This window comes from Liolophura sinensis, chromosome 6, assembly GCF_032854445.1.
Source record: "Liolophura sinensis isolate JHLJ2023 chromosome 6, CUHK_Ljap_v2, whole genome shotgun sequence".
Taxonomy (NCBI): Eukaryota; Metazoa; Mollusca; class Polyplacophora; order Chitonida; family Chitonidae; genus Liolophura; species Liolophura sinensis.
This window is the reverse complement of record NC_088300.1, coordinates 75320545-75344486: the sequence shown is the minus strand read 5'-3', so window position 1 is coordinate 75344486 and position 23942 is coordinate 75320545. Positions and strand designations below refer to the sequence as shown.

The 23942-nt window shown below is 38.0% G+C and overlaps 1 protein-coding gene across 1 annotated transcript in view; it reads left to right on the top strand.

Moving 5' to 3' along the window:
- The first annotated feature begins 2137 nt into the window (after positions 1 to 2137).
- LOC135466352 (ecdysone-induced protein 78C-like) overlaps positions 2138 to 23942 on the top strand; it is a 43567-nt gene continuing 21762 nt past the window's right edge. The window contains exons 1-2 of the mRNA XM_064743788.1: positions 2138 to 2275; positions 2720 to 2935. Of these exons, the coding sequence (XP_064599858.1) occupies positions 2257 to 2275; positions 2720 to 2935 (235 nt within the window). The 5' untranslated portion in view covers positions 2138 to 2256. The remainder of the gene's footprint in view (positions 2276 to 2719; positions 2936 to 23942) is intronic.

The window sequence follows — 23942 nt, the reverse complement described above, 5'->3', positions numbered from 1 at the left end:
ACGGCAATAACCGACGTGCAGAAATATCATGGCCTCTATTAATTATTTGCTACTGGCATTTAGGCCGATATTAAACCTACTACAGCATGACAAGTAATACCGGTCAATGTGACTGTGATGTCACAGCCAAATCACCACACATTCATGATTGATTATAACATCTCAGCGTTAGTCGTACAGACTTGAAATGCAGTTGAACACAAACGAATGCGCTTTTCATGATTTATCTGATAACCCAAGTGGAGTGACTAAATCAGAGGGTGGGGGGGGGGGGGGGGGGTCTACATAACCAATTCCATAAAACTCCACTGACTTAATTGATAATCAGTATATGAAGCCCAAGGCTGAGCAGCCCTAAAAAGTAATTCCCATTCAAATTCCCAGTTTCCTTGCCGCAGCGAGATATAGGTGAAATATTCTCAGAGAGATATATTTATATAAGTTAAGTAAATAAATAAATAAATAAATAAATAAAGAATTAGAATAAACCAAATAAACCATGCACATTCACCAGAAACTACAGTATATTTTGTTGCAGTTACCTGTGCTAATAAAACAAAAGGAAGCAATAGGTGCATGAACTGTAAGGGTTTGATCAGAAATTGAAAGTTATCAGATACCATGGTAATGATTACATTTTTCTGTTGTTTAGCCAGATTTAAACTGAACAAATCTGGACTGTCAATAATTTGCTCAATACCCCTTGACTTCTTCCCCTTGAATCATTCACGTCACACTAACTGCCACATTTTGTTTAAAACACGCCTGTATGGCAGACGCCATATGCATGACGGCATGACGTTCCAAAGGCAAATACAAACGATGAACATTTTCCGTACGTTATACAGCAAAATCTGTATTAAAAATATTTAGTGGCTTGTTTTCTTGAAGAAAACATCCACACCCGTGTACAAGAACTTGGGAAAATTAAAATTTTTCCATTGACTTGCAAATAAAGAAAGGCATTAATTTTGCACAAGCTGTATGTGACTCATTTGTGTGAATTATAAGTTGTCTACTAAAATTCTACATGAAACGCTATTTGAAACCATGGTTGATCGCGAGTATATAGTGTAATACACTCTAAAACTAAACTGTTAAAGTTAATATAATGTTTTGGTTCCTGAGTGATGGTAGAACAGATTACGTCATTGTCACGTAACACTGCTGCGCAAATAAAAGTATTCTGCTGGAAGAATGCGACAAGTCTGTCATACATAACAAAACAGTTTATAGCAATACATTGCATACTGCAATCACTCAGAAAACAGAGTGTTCTTTAAATTTAACAAATTAGTTTTAAGTGTAAGGTCAAATTCCTTCCTGCAATAGGCCACTATCGCTATCTCTCAGTGCCAAGGACGTCCTATTAGGCCTATACGCTATCGCCGAGAGTGATGGATTTGCGTTTGGAACGATTTAGAATACGATAACGGTGCATGCAATTACGGCATTTTAAATATGGTCGAAACGAGATAAGCCCTGTAAGCTTACATTTGTACGCGCCCTTTGCGTGCAATCCACGCAGATACATACAAAGTTCATGCATGTTCCTAGAGCCATATACATTCAATTGATAATCTCTCTTTATAAAGTCAGTAAAAACTTCGCATATAAATGTGGATAGCCCAAACAGACTTATTTTCACGAAAGTCGAGGTAAGTAATTAAAAACGGTAACATACAAAAACTGGCGTACAGAATAAAAATTGTCACAGTCAAGTTGAGGATAAAAATTCCGATGAAAATAATTGCTTACAAGCGTGCTTATAAGAATTGACTCTCATGTGCAGGTCCTAGCCCGTTATTAAAAGCTTACCGTGCCACAAATAATTTATTGAGCAAATTCAGATTACATCAAGATCACATTGTTCTGAGTTATTAATAATAAAGCAGATTGTCGAGAATAGATCATATTTCATTAGCTATATTAGTAAAGAGTAAATGTGTGCGAATATTGATTTGGGTACGATCTGTTCAAAACGTATCGGGCGATTCCACGTGTTTTTTTTTTAAGTAGTGTACGGACTTGCGTGTTTGTGTCAGCGAAGGGCTGGTATGAATGAAATGTAATGAGAGTAGCATTGTAAAAAGCAATGCATGCTGGGAGATTTTAATGCTGACTACTCTGGGAATAGGGTAAATGGGCGCCATGTTGACCCGCGTACTGGCCGTGTGAAATCGCCTACTACCCATCCCCCTTTGCACTTTTCATGCGTGAAAACAAGGCGAATGATTGCAGTTACGTCATCCTGACATGTTGGCAGGCATCAAAGGTAAGTGCACCATAAGATATGCATCGAAACTGAAAGTGAATGCTGTGGGCCAGAGCGGTTGTTTTGTTGAGAAGTGAATGTGGTGAGTGTAAGATGTTGCGTGCTGTAGTGGCCGTGTCGCAAGCTCCCAGTTACGTCTTGTATGTTTTTGTCGGCGATCCTCACTGAGCAAACATAGCCGAGCGGTGCGCCCGTACGGGCCTAGAACCACACCACTGCTGCCAAGGCAGATCACTATTTCCCTCCACTGTCTATTACCTACCGGATTTATCATCTAAAAGCCGTGATAAAAAGCATATAACCCCTTGCAGCCAGTGGTAAACTGGAGATTACGTTTTCCGCGAAGGCGGTGCAATATGGTGTAGCAAGGACTTCACCGTGGATAAAGCCGTGAATATAGGCGGTTGCACCCCTACATATCTGTACTTTGGTTATTTTTCACAGTGGAACCCCTGATGGAGGGCTCGGAGCTTTTGAGTGGCGACCCGACACTGAGCACGGCCACGACTTCTCAACCGACCACCGTGTTGTCGTCACTGCCCCTGGTTGGCGAGTCGATGTCAGGCGCTTCCACTTCTAGCTCCAACTATTCGGCGATTTCCGAGTCGGCCAGTACCACCTCCTCGGTCACTCAAGTGGACACCATGCCACCTCAGAACGGTAAGTTTGCTGGTTAATCACTCAAATTAGGGCATTTTATCACCCTTTGTTTTCAGCGTTGTGAGTTGAGTGACACAATTAGCCACCCGCTAACAGCGACTAGCCTGTGATGTAACACTTTCAAGCACACTTACTGATCCTTAGCTCCTTGATGCTCATTTGTTCAAGGTGCGAAACTGTGGTTACATTTAATAGGCCATAAATGGGGTCATTGATTGGATTATGATGTGTTAACCTGGGTTGGCTGACTGACCCTGTTACACATATTACCACCTCAGGTCTGTTACCTCACAGGGCAATACCATTACAAACCAATAAGAGCTGCCTTGTCTGCTTTACACTTCTGACCATCAGTAAGGCACTGACCTTTCTGACAGGTGCTTGTCATTGATATAACGGACATTACAAAATGATTGTGACTCCAGAAATTCACTGCCTCACAAGTTTTACTGTTAGGGTTGTTCATTGTGTCATTAGTGACAGATTTTCTGATCCCAATTTATGTTCTTCATATTCACTGCGTCTAATTTACAGAAGTTTTAATGAGCTTATTACATGCAAAAAAAAAAAAAAAAATTAAAGATACTTGGCAGAGACTTCGTTAAATTAAGAAATGATTTCATGAGGCTTTAGTATTTTGTGTCTTGAAGCCTACAGTTTTGTATTTTCAGGTTTTGGTTATTGGTTTTGTTTAATTAACATCAGTTTATACTTATAAATAATATATACATATTGATGTGTCATTTGTTTAGTTTTATTTTCGGGAGTATCCCCATTAATGCAACAAGCTATTTGTAATAGCAGACAGTTCAAAACAAAGCAAAACATCTTCCTGTTCACCTTGAAATTGTGCGTTGTCAAACATGTACAAGGCCAAAGAGTAGCCTAGAGATTTGAACAGGCTGTTTCGGCATTGGGCTGCATTCTTTTGATAGCTCAGACGTGCATGTCACATTGTGTGTTTGTTTGCAAGAAGCTTTGTGGACGTAGTTGCTGCCTTTGACAGAAGCCGCACTGGCTGTTGGCGGAATGAGTGAATGGAAGACACTGGAACATGTCTGACAGAAGTCATTTCCTTGACTGCAGTGTGTTATTATGGAGTTTAGGTTTCACATGTACCTACATGGAAATCAAAGCAGACATAATCATATGTGTACTTATAGAACTCTTAAAAAAACCTGTGAGCTATGATTTGCTATGGTAGGTGGTAAATTGGTATCCTGTATTTGCCCACTGCACTTACAACATCATACATGCTGTGTGTTGGCCATTTTCTTCATGAATGTAAGACTTTTTTTGTGATGTATGAAGTGAACAAAGGTACAACTTGGGGGCAGTATAGTATATGGAAAACAATTCTGATGACTACATGATGTGCTTGGGGCATTATTTGTATTGTAGGCCCACATTCGTTTATTAAACACTCATTAATGAGGTGGTAGAAATCCATCAGTAACCTGACCACGACAGTAATGTCTTTGTCATTGTTATTTGATTTGCTTTTTAGATGCACAAAAAGGTGCTGCTTCTTGTTCATAACACTGATATTAATATTGTATTGAATGTTATTCAGTTAAGGTTAGGTCATGCTTTATAGTATTAAGTCATGGTAAAATTTACATTGTTCAAGGCAATGTGACATGTACAGTTGGTACATTACATGTATGTGACATTGGATTTTGAACATTAAGACTTTATTATTATGCTGACAGTAACCTTAGTTTATTCTCTGAAAGATTTAAGTTGTTCCAAATTCAAACATGAAAGGTGTCAGACATTTAAAAAACATTCTTATTTGCGTGGTTAAAGAATAAGTTCATAATGACTGGATAACTCTTATTCGTGATGGAACTTACGGTTATGTGTTAAGAGGATATCTCAGTAGACCTTATCATTCAAAATGCGTAAGTGTAGCATTTAGCAGACATCTTGTCTTAGATCAGAGTTAAGCTCTGTCACTGGCCAAGGTCAGCTGGTGTTAGATACAACAGCCGATCAGGGAACTCTTGTTGTGTAAGCTGGTAAATTAGAAATATTTTGGATAAAAGCAGAAAACAACTACTAGTTAAGTAAATAAAAATGCAGAAAGTTAAATGTCATAACATATTGAGATGTTCATGTAATGCTGAATGACGGACGAGGGCTGCTGCCCTGTTGCCTGCCTTGATAGCCTTACCAGAAACCTTGAAAACTAAACTGTTTCTCCCCTGGTTGTGACAGGCTTTTGCATTTTTGTCACAGTCATTTGACTTCATTTCAGCTGTGGGGGTCACAAAGCTTCACTGGGTCTGTGAAGGTTACAAAGCAGAAAAATGCTTGCAGAAAGCTGGAATTGTCACCCAGTTTTGTTACCAGAATTTTAACTGGAGATACATATTATGCATATAGCTACTGTAATGATTACGGCTTTGGTTTGCATCAGTTGAGTAGTACACATATGAACATGCTTTCAGCCTGAACCTGTGCTCTTGTAACCATTGTCAGGCAGCAATGATTGTACCAATTTACACTGTAACCTTGCTTCCTGGACCCTAATGACTGATATTTATAGCATCATAGGTTAATAACACATGCTGCATCATTAGCAATTTATTTAGGGTTGTTTTTTAATTTGTTTAACCCTTGGCCTTGGTCGCATGTCCTGTCCACTGGGAATTTCTGAAGGGAAGATTACAGAAAAGAGCCAGTATGCAAACCAGGCCTTGAGGAAAGGCCAGCTGGTAGCTGCCTGAAAAATTCCATATGTTTATCAGAGAGGAAGTATATCTTAGAAAATGAAATTATGTTGACAAGGCAGATTCCCAGAGGCCTACTTGTTGTTATAGTTGAACTCGTGCCCATCTGTAAATGGCCAGAAGATGGTAGTGATGCCCCTCAGCTGTGTTTCTATATTGGGATCTCTCTTGTCAGGTGAAGCTTTAAGGTAACCGGTCAACAGTAGCTCTTGGAGGCCTGAAAAAATAGCTTTAAGTGGCTTAGCCCAGTGTGAATCATTATTTCATTATTTGAGAACTGAAAATAGCATTCTTCCACCCACATAACACGCAAATACAGACATATATGAACATAATATGATTCTGGTTCTTTCTTTAAACAAATCAAAGCATTTTTTTTTTTGTTAAAGATTCAAATAAATGTACATGTAGATGTATTCGTTTTAATTTATAACTTTTTGTGAGGGTCCAAATATTTCAGCTTCTTATTTTGTTGACATAACATTGTTAACATATCAAAGTTAGTTAATTATCTTCAGCTAAGAGATGAAATAAGAATTTCTGTAAACATAACTAAGCATCATTATCTCAAAAATCCCAAACATGTTATTTTTGTTAAATTTTATATTCTCTTTTATTATATGTCACTGGTTGCATAGATTTGTCTGATAGCTATTGTCCTAATGGAATCACAGGTGTGTTTTTATGTAGAAGCATACACTGTATTTATCATTGTTGATTTATTTTGTGCAATATCTTTTGAAAATATGATGGATCATTAAGGCTGTGAAAACGAATCTATGACTTTACTCTGAAAGTAAAAATGCTTTATGCATGTATCATTAAATTAATCACTGATACTTTTATATAATATAAAAACACAGTAAGTCCCCATAAAACGAAGACCTCAGTGTGACTCAGTATTTTGACATCATATTTTCGTATTACCAGGAGAGTAAATAAGAAATTAGGGCAGATGTCTTAATCTGGTCAATAGTTAAGGCAGCTAGCTAGTCCGGTTGACTGATATTTCCTGTAGATCACGTGGTATTTTGTTGTCATCCCATGATCTACATGTAGTTCACAGTGGATGAGAGTACTGGTATTATAAAATCCTGCAGTAGGAAAGGCACAGAAACTCAGTCACAGTTTAGTACTTTATATGCTCCAGTATGAGGGTAAGATGCATGTATGTGCTGTTATTTGATGGACATTAGTAATCAGCTAGGATACAAAACTAACTGGAGCATTTGCAGTTGTCAAATGGGTCTTGGGCTGATCCAGTGTATTTTCAAGCCTTTCAAAAGGTTTGGGGGATGAGAAGTTCAAAACCATTTTCATGTTTTTGTGTTACTTGCATATATTAAAATGGTGAAATTGACAGCTTTGAAAATCTAAAGGCCGATCAAGTTGCTCTAGTCTTGGGAATTTATAGAGACAAAAGCATGATTCCATAGCCAGGGGCGTCTGCCAAATGGTGTAGGTCCTTTGACAGAACAATGCACTTAGAGAACCACTGAGGGTCTGCGGAGATATCCTTCTAACACATAATCTAAAGTTAACTCATCAATAAGAGTTCACCCTGTCATTGTCAATATTATTATTATTATTATTATGTATATTTTTTTCTATATATGCATGAAAGTAATATTATTTCAGTATTTAGCTCATTTATGTGTACATGTATGAATTTGAAATGATCTTTCAGAATGTAAACTAGGGCCACTTCAACATAAAGCGTTGTCAGGGTTGCACTAGGCTTGTCAGTATATTATTGACCTTCCCTGAGGCTCTGTATATATACGCACACTCACACAGTGCACTATATTATACTAAGTAAGGACATATTTAGTGCATAACACTAATACAGTACATCTGGGTATAAATTGTAATAAACTGGACATGCGAAGGTTTGCATTTGTAGGTTTGGACTTACAACTAGTTTCCAAATCAATTATAGGAATTGCAAACAGTTTGAACAAGATAAAAATTAATACAGTTTCAATATTATTAATAAATTTAAAAGCCATTTATCATAAGTTGTTCAAAGCTCTCTAGTTAGTAAGCAAATTGCAGAGGGGCAGGGAAAGTATTCATTTGTAACAAATAATAAAATGTTGCAAAAGAGCATTTGCTGTAAATACATGGATTGGAAAGCCACTTCCACTGTAAATTACATAATGACAAAAATAATATTGATTGTATGCATAGCCAGTTACTATAACATGGCCAGAGATCATGATTGAAGAATGGGAGGTGCTGTGCCCTCTACATGTATATTTAATGGCATTGAGTCAACAATGTAGCTCAAGAAGCATTAATATTTATAGAATGTCACACATCCTCTAATTTCAACACAGTCACACTTATGGAATGGCTTTTATTAGGATTGCTGTCATTGACAACTGCTCCCTTGATATACAGGTTTTTTTCCTATTTCTGTGCTGTTAAGAAAAGAAAAGTATGCTAAACAATTGTTTATCCAGCCTATTAGTATAGTTGTTGACAGTTTCATTGTTTATAATAGCGTATTTTTTGCTAAATGCCAGATCTGCACTCTCACAGAAGTAGAACATCTGCTATACTGTATTAACTGCTGTTTCATGTATATATACAAGTAACATATATGTATCCTGAAAGATATTAAGTGTGTGTTATTAGTGAAACTATTCAGTTGTCATTTGATTTGTGTTCATGACTAAAACCTCAAAATTCGCCAGTTTCACAAGTCATGTTATGTTACTTAGCCACTGTAGCATGATTGTGCAGATGATATGACCCTAATTCCTCAACCTTTTTGCCTATGAAAGAATAACGCTCAGTGCAATTTATGCACAGTGTTAAGTTGATTTTGGAGATAAAAAAATATTGATTGGATTGGCCAGTTTGAGGGCTTCCCTAAAAGTGTAATTTTATCAGTCTACACAGAAAATATGTCCTTCAGAATAGGCGTGAATAAACACGTTGCAAACATGCGAAATGGTTGAAGAATGACACTACCATAAGTATTTGCTCTTGTGTTTTTTTTAATCATTTGATTGTTGCATAAAACCATACAGAAGAATTTGCCCTTAATGAACTAAATCATATATACATTCTGTGGTGAATAATCAATGAAAGCTTATAATTTTTTAGTGGCTTCATTTAAATTTTCATTAAAACGTGGAAACTTCTCCTCTAGTAAACAGTTAGTTACATTTTGCTATCAGTGACAGTTTGTAATTGTTCACCATAAACCAGAATGCATTATTATTGATCAAACACATAATATGTCACGTTCACCTGGTATTTAATTTTCCGCTGAACAGGTTAATTTTCCTTTACCTGTCACATTCAGTTAGTTCAGCAGATTGTCAGTCACAACACCTGACAAACATCTCTGCTTTTTTACCTGGTGTATAATTTGTTCACTTTTGACCTGTACATTTTTAAGGTTACTTTAAGCTGAAGATGAATGATTTGCTGCAGGTACATGGGGTAGTACAACAAAGTAGTCTGCCATGGTCATTAGGTGTCAATCAAGCTTGTGTGATGTTTCTTGTATTAGTTGATTAAAAAGCTTTTGGAGGATGGGGAAGTTGCTGATTTATGGGATAAGGCAGTGTAGTGTGAGATGGCAGGAAGGCGAACAGGCAGGCAGTCGGAAAGGTCAGAGTGACCCAGCTGGGGATCAGTAAGGGGGATCAGGATAGAGGCCCCAGGTATACTAGCAGAGATGCTGGCTGAGAGGCCAGTACTGCACACATGTGGTCATTTACCAGGCTCAGTGTGCATGTGCACCTCTCACATGTAACTCTTGGAACACTATAGCACTATTGTTCCCAATGGATGAAGTAATCATGCATGTATACAGACTGTCTCTTACTATAATAAGCCTGTTTTCCTCTCGTTTTCTCGTCATCTCATCTCTGGACACAATGGCCTCTGTTTGAATATTGACTAGCCTGAGGCTAGCCCTGAGAGTAATGAGTTGTACTGGTCCACCTGTCACAGCCCGCTTCTCCACCCCATCTTGCTCAGGTGTTGATATGCACCCCAGTCCCGCCTCCTCCTCCTCCTCCCTCAGTCCCCTCTGGCAACATACATTTAGAAAGCACACAGATTTACTGCATATCAGCCCTTTGGCAAATCAGTTACAGCAGTTTCAGTTAAAACAGTTTATCAGATTTTTTATGTACTTCTTTATCCATGACTTTTTGTCAGTGGTTGTTTCTAAATTTGAATCAAGTGATTAAGACCTGCAATTTATATCACACAGCTGGCATATCAGAGAAAGACCAGAGCAAAGTGCAGTATAAGAAGTTTACTGGGATAAAAACTTATTGCGTGGTTTATATAATGACCAGTGTTTTCACCTGTGTATGAGATCTGTTTAAAGTAAGTCCAGTTCTGACAGTAATTAGAAACCTGAAATAAATAGATTGAGCCTTTAATATACCTTGTGCATTTGTGAAGAAACATTGTTAAACATTAAGCCTTTTGTGATTTCCTGATAAAATGGTGCCTCTTGCATAAATGTAGGAAATACTAAATTTGAGCACACAAGACAATAATTATGTTGATTGTTTAACTGTTACTGATCATGAAAATTGGGACTAGGGTTAAAAATAATAGTAAATCATTGGGAAGAAGGGATAGTTTTATAAAGTCTACATGTATAAATAACTGTAGAAATGATGGATGTTTAATGGATTCATCTTCATCCCTTTTGCCAGGATTAAAAGTGTAACAGCACTGGCTGGCTGTTGCAGAGGGCACATGGGAATAAGGTAGTTTTAGGCAGTTAAATGCATCTGTCATGCCGTCGGCTTACAGGCAGCTAAGCATGGAGCTAGAAGATAAATATAACGGAACTTTCCTTTGTTTAATAAATCTGCTCCAGATACAGGTTTTGTGTCTATAATCTGCCACTGTCTTCAAGGATACAAGATTTACCAATAAGGAAATACAGAAATAAGGGAATTTTGGTAAAAAAAAAAAAGATAGTAAGATGAAAATATCAGTAGTATTATACTTGCAAAGTTGACAAGTTATATATACATGTGTAGCTTTTGTAAATGAAGGCATCCAAGTTAAGAACAGAAAATAGTATTACATGTAGATGTGAAACATGGAAAGTATGTGACGTATAAGGTACGTTGTGGAGAACTTACAACATTTATTCATGTTGCTGATTATAAAACATGTAGACAGGAAGTAAGTAGTTAATGTAGACATGTTTAAACCACTCAAATTACGCAATTCAAATTTGTGTTGTCTATCCCCAAATGTTAGATGAACTTTTACAGCAGTCACAGGATTGTATGATTTGACTCTAATTTTTTTTTTTTTTTTTTTTTTTTACATGTGTATTAAATACATGTATGTGTGACATCCACTACTAAAAATTATTGAGTATGGTGTTAGACAACGATGAAATACATGTAAGTAAGTAAATAAAGTCCCATAAATAGATAATCTGGCAAATTTTGGCCGCAAACCAGAGCAATAATTTTCATGTTTGTAGCTGATTTTTTAAGGAAGAGCAGTAAAACAGATAATTTTTCTATAACTTCTCATAGGAGAGCTTATTATAGAGCTATTGCCTTAACAAAAGTCATTAAAAAAAACCAAGAAAAACAAAACTATTTACAGCTTAATAGGAGTAAGTCTTTGTATGGTATTTAAAAACTTGTACACAATTCAAAATCACAAATGGATATAACGTTGTGCATGCACTGCAGGCTAGGGATCTTGAACATGTTCAGCCACATCCTGCCCGCACTGTCCTGTCCCTCAGCCTGGCAGCTGTCCACTAGAGTCAGTGGCCAGGAAAAACGGTGTTGTCAAGGCTGCCAGAAGCTGTATCAAGGCCAGCCCGCTGCCTCAGGGGCCTTGCAGAAGGCATGCCACCTTCTTTTCTATTGACTAACACATGTGAGCTGGGAATTACGCAGGCTATGTTTTATTGATTGCTTCAGCCAGCCTGGCATGTTCTTTGAAAGGATCTGTAATTTATCTCTTCTCAATGCTGTACAGGTTCTGCACAAATCCAACCCAGTTTCTTCCTCAACAAGGCTTTGTTCTTTTTTCACAAAGACATTACTCTTTCATTACTATTATCTGCAATTTTTAATGAGAAAAAAATGTCCTTTTGGCTGTCTTATTATTGTAGTTAATTCCTTTTTCTTTCACAGTCTTTTACTAACACAAAATCAATATTAGTTATAATGTATGTATAATAATGAGAGGTGTAAACATAAATTTATTTAAATCAGATAAATTATGGGGTTTAGTTTGTAAGCATATAAATGTTTATTGTTGATATTTGTTGGGCATGTACAATGATTACATGCTGATGTCTGGTCAATGTAAGTATATGCTTTTCCAGGATATAGGTGATATGTATAGGAATTTGTGTAGAAATAAATATTGGCAACACATACAGATGTATGAGCTTTTTTGTAATTTTGAATCATTGTGAGAATGTCAAGATTTCTGTCTCTGTCTTCCTGCTCTACCTTAATTCTAACCATCTGTTAACCCTATGTCAGAGTGCTAATAAAGATCAAACCGTTGGTCTTATACATGGGAAACATTATTGGTATACCTATTTGACAGTGTTAGTATTTGGGTTCTGTTTAAATGGTAACCTGGCTTTGGGGGAAGGGAAGGGTTACTTTTTGTTCATCCACCCTTCACAAATCAGAGTAACTAACATTTTATCAAACTGATGTGTCATTCTGATTGTGACTTGGGGCATATACGTAACTTCACAAAGATAAGTTACATATCAAGTTTGAGTTCTGCACTATTTAATCCATTTTTTACGCAATTATAGCAGTTTTTGTTCTGTTATGGACATCTTGTTGAACCGAATACAGATTTACAGATCATGGATTAAATGTGAAATTCATGACATTTGCGACAAAAATGCTGTTTTAACTACATGTATTTTTTTTTAACTAAGGCTAAGAGATAGTGTTGTACATCAGAGACATGTAAAGTTAGTTGTAAGCTGCATAGTTTGAGCATGGACAGACCTGCTGGCAATGGTTGTATATGATCTCACAAACTTGAAATGTAACATATTAAAACAGAGCCCTGTTATATATACTGGATGGAGGATGGCAAGGAAGATGCTGTAGGGGATTGGTAAAACAGAAAGAAATCTATAAATCAGCTGGTGAAATTTGTGTTGACCAGTTGGTAAAACTACTTAATACTCAAATTTTGCATAATTATGGTGTTGAGACACATACATTGTGTATTCGTACATACTTATAAAGTGGGTAGTGCTGAAAGGCCTCGGTAAAATGATATACCCTGTTTCTTCTAATTTTTGGGAGACCTGGAGTGCTCTTTTTAGACGTTATACATGTGCTTGTAGCAGGATTTTTTTTCTCACATGGTTAGACCATCTCACCATAACATACTCATCTTTGCTTTTCCAAAAAGCCAGGAAAGAAATGTAATGTTTTGCTTTCAGCACCATTAACATCTGTCCACAAAATTAGAAGGATTAGGGTAAAGTGGTAATATTAGCAGTGTTCAGATGCATTGGTAAAATGAAAAATGTTGATTGGTGGCATAAGAAGTGTTGATATACCATGTACATTGGTAAAATTGTATTGTTTATATTGATATACATTGGGACCAAATATACATTGGTTGAAAAAGATGTGTTTATATTGATATACTTTGGTAAAATAAGTAGTGTTTATATTGATATACATTGGTAATATAAGTAGTGTTTGTATTATACATTGTGATTGAGTAGTTTTTGATGTGATGCATTAGTAAAATAATACATATAGGTAAACCGAAGTGTAGTTATATGGAATTAAAATGAGTAGAGTTGTAGATATATATTCTGTACAAGTATATGTGAGATGAAGTATTCAGGAAAATGTGCTTTTCATGGATTTATTTAAATCACCTGCCTGAAACATACACTATGGTGGAAATTTGGCATAACACATTCTTCAGGAAAATTCCATTTTTATAGTTATTACCTTGAATGACATGAATCTACTTATCAGGAAGTGCTCCAAAATAGGTGGCAGTAGAGTTCATTGTTCTCACCAATCTCTGTTATCATTAGTGCAAACACTTAAGTGTGAGATCTTTAGCTCGGTTATTTACATCAAACTATTCAGCATTCATGGTTGATTTTAATGGTAGTTTTTAGGTTAGAAAGTATCGGTAATCGCTCTGTGATGAATTGTTGCAGCTCTTGTTACCTGTAAATGAATAGTACCGTAATGAACTTGTGGACATGGACTGGCAGTGAAGTGAGTGTGTGTTCGATATTGCAGTGGTAGGACGTGACATGTGCATGCAGTGTTTGATAAGCGGACAGTTTGAGCGCCGATATAATATTAGCAGACCAAGGAGTGCTACGAGGCACAACAGTGGACATAATTACCAGCAGCACTCTAGATGAATGGATCAAAGGTCTGACTATTAGTGGTCAGCTGTATGATCAGCATAATTTATCTGGCCTGCATTACCTCATGACTATAAGACGTTACTGTCTGTGTGTAAGCAACGCTAGTTATCACACTGATATAGCAGCTGCAGTGCTGGACTGTTTAGTCCTTGCATGGCTGTGCCACTGACCAGCCTGGTCATGTTGCTGTTTACCAAAGTGGCTACCTGTCGGTGTAGAGGCAGAGGACTTATAATAGGGTAATTACCCTGGGGATTGACCTGATACTGCTTCAGCCCTTAGCTAATCTCAGGCTTCCTCTGCTGTAACACTCCAAGGGGATTATTCTTCCTGTTTTGCAGGATAATTCCTTTGTTCCAATGTACATACAGTCTTTGTGTTGGCCATTTGACCAATTCAATCATGATCAATGCACAAGATATGTTCAGCTTTACTGAGAAAGGTGAGGGGTTTGGCTTTGTTTTTATAATTCGTCAAGGTCTCTTTTTGTCTGTTAGATATTGCATGGTATCAGTTTTTAAACGGATATTTATTTTCATATACTTGGAATCAATATGGATGTGGTATCATAATACATGTTTCTTGTATATTACTGTGAACATCATCACAATCAGTTATCAATTCTCTAAAAACATGTCATCAATTTGTTTTTGAAGTATGAGAAATTGTTTATACATTGCTTAATTTCACCTGTATTGATGTTGAGTTAGTAGATCTGTAATTTCATTGCTGGTCATGTTTTTGGTATTCATGTGGATCAGTCCTGTTACTGGAGGCATGCATATTTGATTGTTTAAGGAAGCAAAGTATAAAGTTTATTGAGTAAATGTCTTTTTTTTTTTCTTGTTTTCTCTTCCAAATACTCATTATATACCATGATCAGATGTGGAAGTTCAAATATTTAGCATCTTTGTTGCATAAATTTGTGATAAGTGACTTCTCAGTAAAGATTAGATTCTTCATATTGGTCTAGTGCTAATCTAGGTGCATATTGACGTGCAGATGTTTTGAGGATTACACATTGCCAAGTAGTTACTAGAACAGTTGTACAGATATGCTAATATGAATAGGAAAACTGGTGTACAGTATGGCAGGACAAGTGCCTTACCATGAGGTCATTTAGTGCCCCTGGGGTTGTGACCTTATTGTGTACACAAAAAGAACTAGTTCCCAAAACCAATACATATATTCATGTGCATGTACAGGGATACAGACCAAAAGAACAAGTTTATTGCAGGTTTGTGCATGTTTAGTCATAATTCTTTCAAGAAATCCATGTTTGCAGATAAATTGTTTTATTGCTGAGAAAAGACTCATAGGTCAAGTTAAGGTAGACATTAACTTACCAGAAGTTGGTCAGTGTGGATGTTAGGAATGTGGGGAATGCTGCAGAGTTAGGGGTGGAGGGGAAGTTTGGCCATGTCCAGTGTGTAATATAGTAGATATAGACCAGCCACTGCCACCTGTGGATTGGTAAGAGCACATGTCAACCATATAGCACTTGGTATCACCCTGGCTGATAACACACCAAATCTACCTTCTCTACTTGTCTCAACTGGACTTTTGCCAGTCTTATAACTGATCATTCGTCTGGCCACATGATATTTACATAGGTAGCCCTAAGTAGTGACCAGTCCTGGTGGGCGTGTGAACCAGACTGAGTTAGCCCTAAGCAGTGGTTGTAACCAGTGTGAGCTGCTGTAACATCGTGTTAAGTATAGATCATAGCCTACTGTGGCTGGTCAATACCAGACGATACCAGCAGTAAGAGGTGAACTGACCATGTCATGTTACTTGTTCTCACTAATTGAGTCATAATAATAGGTGAGATGTTCAGCTGTGTCAATAGCCAGTGGTCACTCCAGGAAACTGGTCATCTACGGCCAAATCCTCAAGGTAGGTGCTGAGAGAGGGCGTGGTCAGTGATTGTTAACAAGATCAGCTTTCCTCATTTTTGTATTGTAATACATGTATGTATGTTAAGTTCAGCGTTCTCTGTGGCACATGTAAAAACAAATACTCAAGCTGCCATGTATACATGTATGTGTGTTGTGTTGAGCGTTCTCTGTGGCACACATATAAAACACTAATACACAAGCCGCCATGTATACATGTATGTGTGGTATGTTGAGCGTTCTCTGTGGCACACATATAAAACACAAATACTCAAGCTGCCATGTATACATGTATGTCTGTTGTGTTGAGCGCTCTCTGTGGCACACATATAAAACACAAATACACAAGCCACCATGTATACATGTATGTGTGTTGTGTTGAGCGTTCTCTGTGGCACACATATAAAACACAAATACACAAGCCTCCATGTATACATGTATGTGTGGTATGTTGAGCGTTCTCTGTGGCACACATAAAACACAAATACACAAGCCTCCATGTATACATGTATGTGTGTTGTGTTGAGTGTTCTCTGTGGCACACATATAAAACACTAATACACAAGCCTCCATGTATACATGTATGTGTGTTGTGTTGAGCGTTCTCTGTGGCACACATATAAAACACAAATACACAAGCCGCCATGTATACATGTAGTCTTCACCAGTAAAAGCTTTTCATCCTCGTTCTACAGAATGTAATGTGATCTGTCTTGATTGGATTTGATTGGGATTCTGAAGTACATGGAGGCAAATAGGTGTTTTTAAATTGACAGAGTATATTACAAAGTGAAGGTTGCCGTTCTATTGCAATGTAACAAGGAGCTGATTCTACAAAGCTAATGTTTCTGAGTTGTGTCAAATTTGAGATTTTTGATTTTAGAACTTATTTTTGAGCTCTTGAAATTGAAGTTTTGACCACCTCATCTTTTCAAGTTCCCAAAACAAAGCTTTGTGACAAGGTTTTAAATTTTGACTCGTGTCAGAAATGGCTTTGTGGAACCACCTCCCAATATTAGTAGCTAACTTGTATGTGTCATTAGAAAGGCCTAAGCACACGTATTTCTGCTGAAGGATGTTTCATATAACTTCCAGTGAACGTGTGTACAGGTGTAGTTTACAGGTTGCGCTTCATCTATTCTTCAGGAAAATTCCATTTTTATAGTTATTACCTTGAATGACATGAATCTACTTATCAGGAAGTGCTCCAAAATAGGTGGCAGTAGAGTTCATTGTTCTCACCAATCTCTGTTATCATTAGTGCAAACACTTAAGTGTGAGATCTTTAGCTCGGTTATTTACATCAAACTATTCAGCATTCATGGTTGATTTTAATGGTAGTTTTTAGGTTAGAAAGTATCGGTAATCGCTCTGTGATGAATTGTTGCAGCTCTTGTTACCTGTAAATGAATAGTACCGTAATGAACTTGTGGACATGGACTGGCAGTGAAGTGAGTGTGTGTTCGATATTGCAGTGGTAGGACGTGACATGTGCATGCAGTGTTTGATAAGCGGACAGTTTGAGCGCCGATATAATATTAGCAGACCAAGGAGTGCTACGAGGCACAACAGTGGACATAATTACCAGCAGCACTCTAGATGAATGGATCAAAGGTCTGACTATTAGTGGTCAGCTGTATGATCAGCATAATTTATCTGGCCTGCATTACCTCATGACTATAAGACGTTACTGTCTGTGTGTAAGCAACGCTAGTTATCACACTGATATAGCAGCTGCAGTGCTGGACTGTTTAGTCCTTGCATGGCTGTGCCACTGACCAGCCTGGTCATGTTGCTGTTTACCAAAGTGGCTACCTGTCGGTGTAGAGGCAGAGGACTTATAATAGGGTAATTACCCTGGGGATTGACCTGATACTGCTTCAGCCCTTAGCTAATCTCAGGCTTCCTCTGCTGTAACACTCCAAGGGGATTATTCTTCCTGTTTTGCAGGATAATTCCTTTGTTCCAATGTACATACAGTCTTTGTGTTGGCCATTTGACCAATTCAATCATGATCAATGCACAAGATATGTTCAGCTTTACTGAGAAAGGTGAGGGGTTTGGCTTTGTTTTTATAATTCGTCAAGGTCTCTTTTTGTCTGTTAGATATTGCATGGTATCAGTTTTTAAACGGATATTTATTTTCATATACTTGGAATCAATATGGATGTGGTATCATAATACATGTTTCTTGTATATTACTGTGAACATCATCACAATCAGTTATCAATTCTCTAAAAACATGTCATCAATTTGTTTTTGAAGTATGAGAAATTGTTTATACATTGCTTAATTTCACCTGTATTGATGTTGAGTTAGTAGATCTGTAATTTCATTGCTGGTCATGTTTTTGGTATTCATGTGGATCAGTCCTGTTACTGGAGGCATGCATATTTGATTGTTTAAGGAAGCAAAGTATAAAGTTTATTGAGTAAATGTCTTTTTTTTTTTCTTGTTTTCTCTTCCAAATACTCATTATATACCATGATCAGATGTGGAAGTTCAAATATTTAGCATCTTTGTTGCATAAATTTGTGATAAGTGACTTCTCAGTAAAGATTAGATTCTTCATATTGGTCTAGTGCTAATCTAGGTGCATATTGACGTGCAGATGTTTTGAGGATTACACATTGCCAAGTAGTTACTAGAACAGTTGTACAGATATGCTAATATGAATAGGAAAACTGGTGTACAGTATGGCAGGACAAGTGCCTTACCATGAGGTCATTTAGTGCCCCTGGGGTTGTGACCTTATTGTGTACACAAAAAGAACTAGTTCCCAAAACCAATACATATATTCATGTGCATGTACAGGGATACAGACCAAAAGAACAAGTTTATTGCAGGTTTGTGCATGTTTAGTCATAATTCTTTCAAGAAATCCATGTTTGCAGATAAATTGTTTTATTGCTGAGAAAAGACTCATAGGTCAAGTTAAGGTAGACATTAACTTACCAGAAGTTGGTCAGTGTGGATGTTAGGAATGTGGGGAATGCTGCAGAGTTAGGGGTGGAGGGGAAGTTTGGCCATGTCCAGTGTGTAATATAGTAGATATAGACCAGCCACTGCCACCTGTGGATTGGTAAGAGCACATGTCAACCATATAGCACTTGGTATCACCCTGGCTGATAACACACCAAATCTACCTTCTCTACTTGTCTCAACTGGACTTTTGCCAGTCTTATAACTGATCATTCGTCTGGCCACATGATATTTACATAGGTAGCCCTAAGTAGTGACCAGTCCTGGTGGGCGTGTGAACCAGACTGAGTTAGCCCTAAGCAGTGGTTGTAACCAGTGTGAGCTGCTGTAACATCGTGTTAAGTATAGATCATAGCCTACTGTGGCTGGTCAATACCAGACGATACCAGCAGTAAGAGGTGAACTGACCATGTCATGTTACTTGTTCTCACTAATTGAGTCATAATAATAGGTGAGATGTTCAGCTGTGTCAATAGCCAGTGGTCACTCCAGGAAACTGGTCATCTACGGCCAAATCCTCAAGGTAGGTGCTGAGAGAGGGCGTGGTCAGTGATTGTTAACAAGATCAGCTTTCCTCATTTTTGTATTGTAATACATGTATGTATGTTAAGTTCAGCGTTCTCTGTGGCACATGTAAAAACAAATACTCAAGCTGCCATGTATACATGTATGTGTGTTGTGTTGAGCGTTCTCTGTGGCACACATATAAAACACTAATACACAAGCCGCCATGTATACATGTATGTGTGGTATGTTGAGCGTTCTCTGTGGCACACATATAAAACACAAATACTCAAGCTGCCATGTATACATGTATGTCTGTTGTGTTGAGCGCTCTCTGTGGCACACATATAAAACACAAATACACAAGCCACCATGTATACATGTATGTGTGTTGTGTTGAGCGTTCTCTGTGGCACACATATAAAACACAAATACACAAGCCTCCATGTATACATGTATGTGTGGTATGTTGAGCGTTCTCTGTGGCACACATAAAACACAAATACACAAGCCTCCATGTATACATGTATGTGTGTTGTGTTGAGTGTTCTCTGTGGCACACATATAAAACACTAATACACAAGCCTCCATGTATACATGTATGTGTGTTGTGTTGAGCGTTCTCTGTGGCACACATATAAAACACAAATACACAAGCCGCCATGTATACATGTAGTCTTCACCAGTAAAAGCTTTTCATCCTCGTTCTACAGAATGTAATGTGATCTGTCTTGATTGGATTTGATTGGGATTCTGAAGTACATGGAGGCAAATAGGTGTTTTTAAATTGACAGAGTATATTACAAAGTGAAGGTTGCCGTTCTATTGCAATGTAACAAGGAGCTGATTCTACAAAGCTAATGTTTCTGAGTTGTGTCAAATTTGAGATTTTTGATTTTAGAACTTATTTTTGAGCTCTTGAAATTGAAGTTTTGACCACCTCATCTTTTCAAGTTCCCAAAACAAAGCTTTGTGACAAGGTTTTAAATTTTGACTCGTGTCAGAAATGGCTTTGTGGAACCACCTCCCAATATTAGTAGCTAACTTGTATGTGTCATTAGAAAGGCCTAAGCACACGTATTTCTGCTGAAGGATGTTTCATATAACTTCCAGTGAACGTGTGTACAGGTGTAGTTTACAGGTTGCGCTTCATCTAACAGGTACATTGTGTGTCTGCTGTTTGGCGACGTGTGTCCTGAAAGCAGTTTAGTCCTCCCACCATGTACATGTGTGTGACTCACAGTGCATGAGGGACACCTGTCTGATACCTGCAGCACTTAAACTAGTTAAAGAGTTTTAACAACCTACATATACATTGTACATGTACATATTGTATGTAGATGCATGTGTAAAAACATTTCAGCATTCATACAAAGCATTTGATTTCTCAGAAAATACAGATCAATTCAAGTGTTAACTTGCTAAGACTGTAGTGTTATGTAGTAAAGATGATAACACAACTTTATGCAGGCTAGAAGATTCTTACTGTGGAATCTGAAGGAGATTGACATAATGCCACACAGTTGATACATGTATGTGATTTGGGATGCAATTATGGGCTACAGTAAGCAGACCGTATTATTGATAGCATTGCACGTACATGTTGTATTTTTTGTTTGTCATATTAGTTGAACTTATCTGTGGTAAATTCCTCATGATACATGAAAATCTGAAATCATGCCATGTAAAAAGCCGGCCAGCTGAGATGGTTTCTCTCAGATCTAATGATGGCCTGATCAAGCCTTATTAACATGATCTGTTCCATGCCAGAGCTCAGCCAGTGCTGTATCTATAGAATCCCCGCTGATGTGTCAGATGATGCCCCACTAGTGATGTTGCCATTTATCTGTGGTTGTAATTGATGGGGAGAGTAATAGGATAGAAGTGAAGTCAGTGTAAAAGGGAGCTTGGGCGATCAGGATCCTGTGGTGAGCGGAGAGGTAAAGAGCTTTCACCTGAGCTCTGGCAGATGTCATAAATAGACATTGGAACATATGAAGTAATATACCTGCTGGTTAGGGAATGATTTTGATGACTCTAGCTTTCATGTCCTCATTGCTACTTGCACGTGACTGTGTACTCCGTAATGACCATGGCGGACAGAAAACCTCCAGTCTCCACACACGTATCAATGTTTTATGATTACTGTCGAGGTGAGTACAAATGTAACTTGATGTAATGATCTCAATGTGCTGTGAACGTCCATATACATAAGTTACAAGTAGGTCAAAGGAATAATTGAACCTGATAGATTGATTGCAGCATCTATAGTGCAACAAGGAGGATTTGACAACATGATGTACTGTGGGGAATGCAATATAGAGGGGCCTGTAACTGTGTATTCTTTGCTGTACTTAATCTCTAAAACTAGATGTTAAAAACATGAGGCAATGTTGTAAATACACTGATTGAGGTGTGCACATACATGTTTATGTGCAATAGGGTCTGGTGGTTTGTAGGCTCATTACTCTACTTTTTAGGCTATCTGGTGTATTTACTATACAATAGAAGGATTTTAAAAGCATGGTGTAATGTTGTAATTGCATGATAGAGGTATGCACATAGTGGTGTAACTTAATTTTTTTTTTGGTGTCTGCCATCAGGGCAGCCTGCACCTCAAGTCAGCCTCCCCTCACTCGAAAGGGCAGGTAATAGCCTTAATCTACCTTGACAGTTTGATGATAGAGCCAAATATTTCTGCGGAATGGATGACACAATGAAGCACAAGTACAACATATATTTTATGAACTGATCATTTTCCTGGCCTGGTGATACTAGTTCAATTGAAGTAAATGCTGAGGTCTATAATTTTCAACAATTTCTAATATTTACCTTCCTCAACGTTTAATTGTTGAATTAAAAAGCCTGGTAGGTCCATTCTGCAAGGCACTTTGCGGGAACGAAGTGAAAAATCCACTTTGAAATTACTTCACACGCCAATTTCTGTTGTACATTAAAATGAATAGGACCTTTATTACCATTCCCGCAAGTGTGAATCCATTCCTAAGTGGAAATGTTGTTGAAATCCACAGAAATATTTCCTTCTCCCTCATCAGAATGTGTGCAGTCATGGCAAGTCTGAAGTACTCAAATCTTACAACCCCGTGCCAAAAGATAGGGAAGTCAACCTGACAAGGAAAGACCACCAAAACAGTCTTAAATGACAACTACTGATGATTTCATTGGTCATCATGGACGTAGAATAGAAAGAACAGTTTGCCGAGTCATTCGGTCATCACGGACGTAGAATAGAAAGAACAGTTTGCCGAGTCAGTCGGTCATCACAGACGTAGAATAGAAAGAACAGTTTGCCCAGTCAGTTGGTCATCATGGACGTAGAATTGAAAGAACAGTTTGCCCAGTCAGTCGGTCATCATGGACAGTCGGTCATCACGGACGTAGAATAGAAAGAACAGTTTGCCCAGTCAGTCGGTCATCATGGGCGTAGAATAGAAAGAACAGTTTGCCGAGTCGGTCAGTCATCATGGACGTAGAATAGAAAGAACAGTTTGCCGAGACATTCAGTCATCACGGACGTAGAATAGAAAGAACAGTTTGCCCAGTCAGTCGGTCATCACAGATGTAGAATAGAAAGAACAGTTTGCCCAGTCAATCGGTCATCATGGACGTAGAATAGAAAGAACAGTTTGCCCAGTCAGTCAGTCATCATGGACGTAGAATAGAAAGAACAGTTTGCCCAGTCAGTTGGTCATCATGGACGTAGAATTGAAAGAACAGTTTGCCCAGTCAGTCGGTCATCATGGACAGTCGGTCATCACGGACGTAGAATAGAAAGAACAGTTTGCCCAGTCAGTCGGTCATCATGGATGTAGAATAGAAAGAACAGTTTGCCCAGTCAGTCGGTCATCATGGACGTAGAATAGAAAGAACAGTTTGCCGAGTCAGTCGGTCATCATGGACGTAGAATAGAAAGAACAGTTTGCCGAGTCAATCGGTCATCATGGACGTAGAATAGAAAGAACAGTTTGCCAAGTCAGTCGGTCATCATGGACGTAGAATAGAAAGAACAATTTGCCGAGTCAGTCGGTCATCATAGACGTAGAATAGAAAGAACAGTTTGCCCAGTCAGTCGGTCATCACGAACGTAGAATAGAAAGAACAGTTTGCCGAGTCAGTCGGTCATCATGGACGTAGAATAGAAAGAACAGTTTGCCCAGTCAGTCGGTCATCATGGACGTAGAATAGAAAGAACAATTTGCCGAGTCAGTCGATTCTAAAGGTTTCAGTCAAGACTTGCAGATATCATGTGCACATCTGCTTCGTTATCCATGTTTTCTGCCTGTGGCCTCAGATACAATCCAAATTTTGGATGCACCCAATTCATCGTGAGTGAACACTGCGATATAGAAAAGAAGAAAGTCGATGCTTTATCAGGTTCCCTGCATATAACTAGTCTGAAATTGATTGAAACTTACAGGAGTGATCGAAAAGACGCCACCAGAAATGGCATGTGCCGCTGT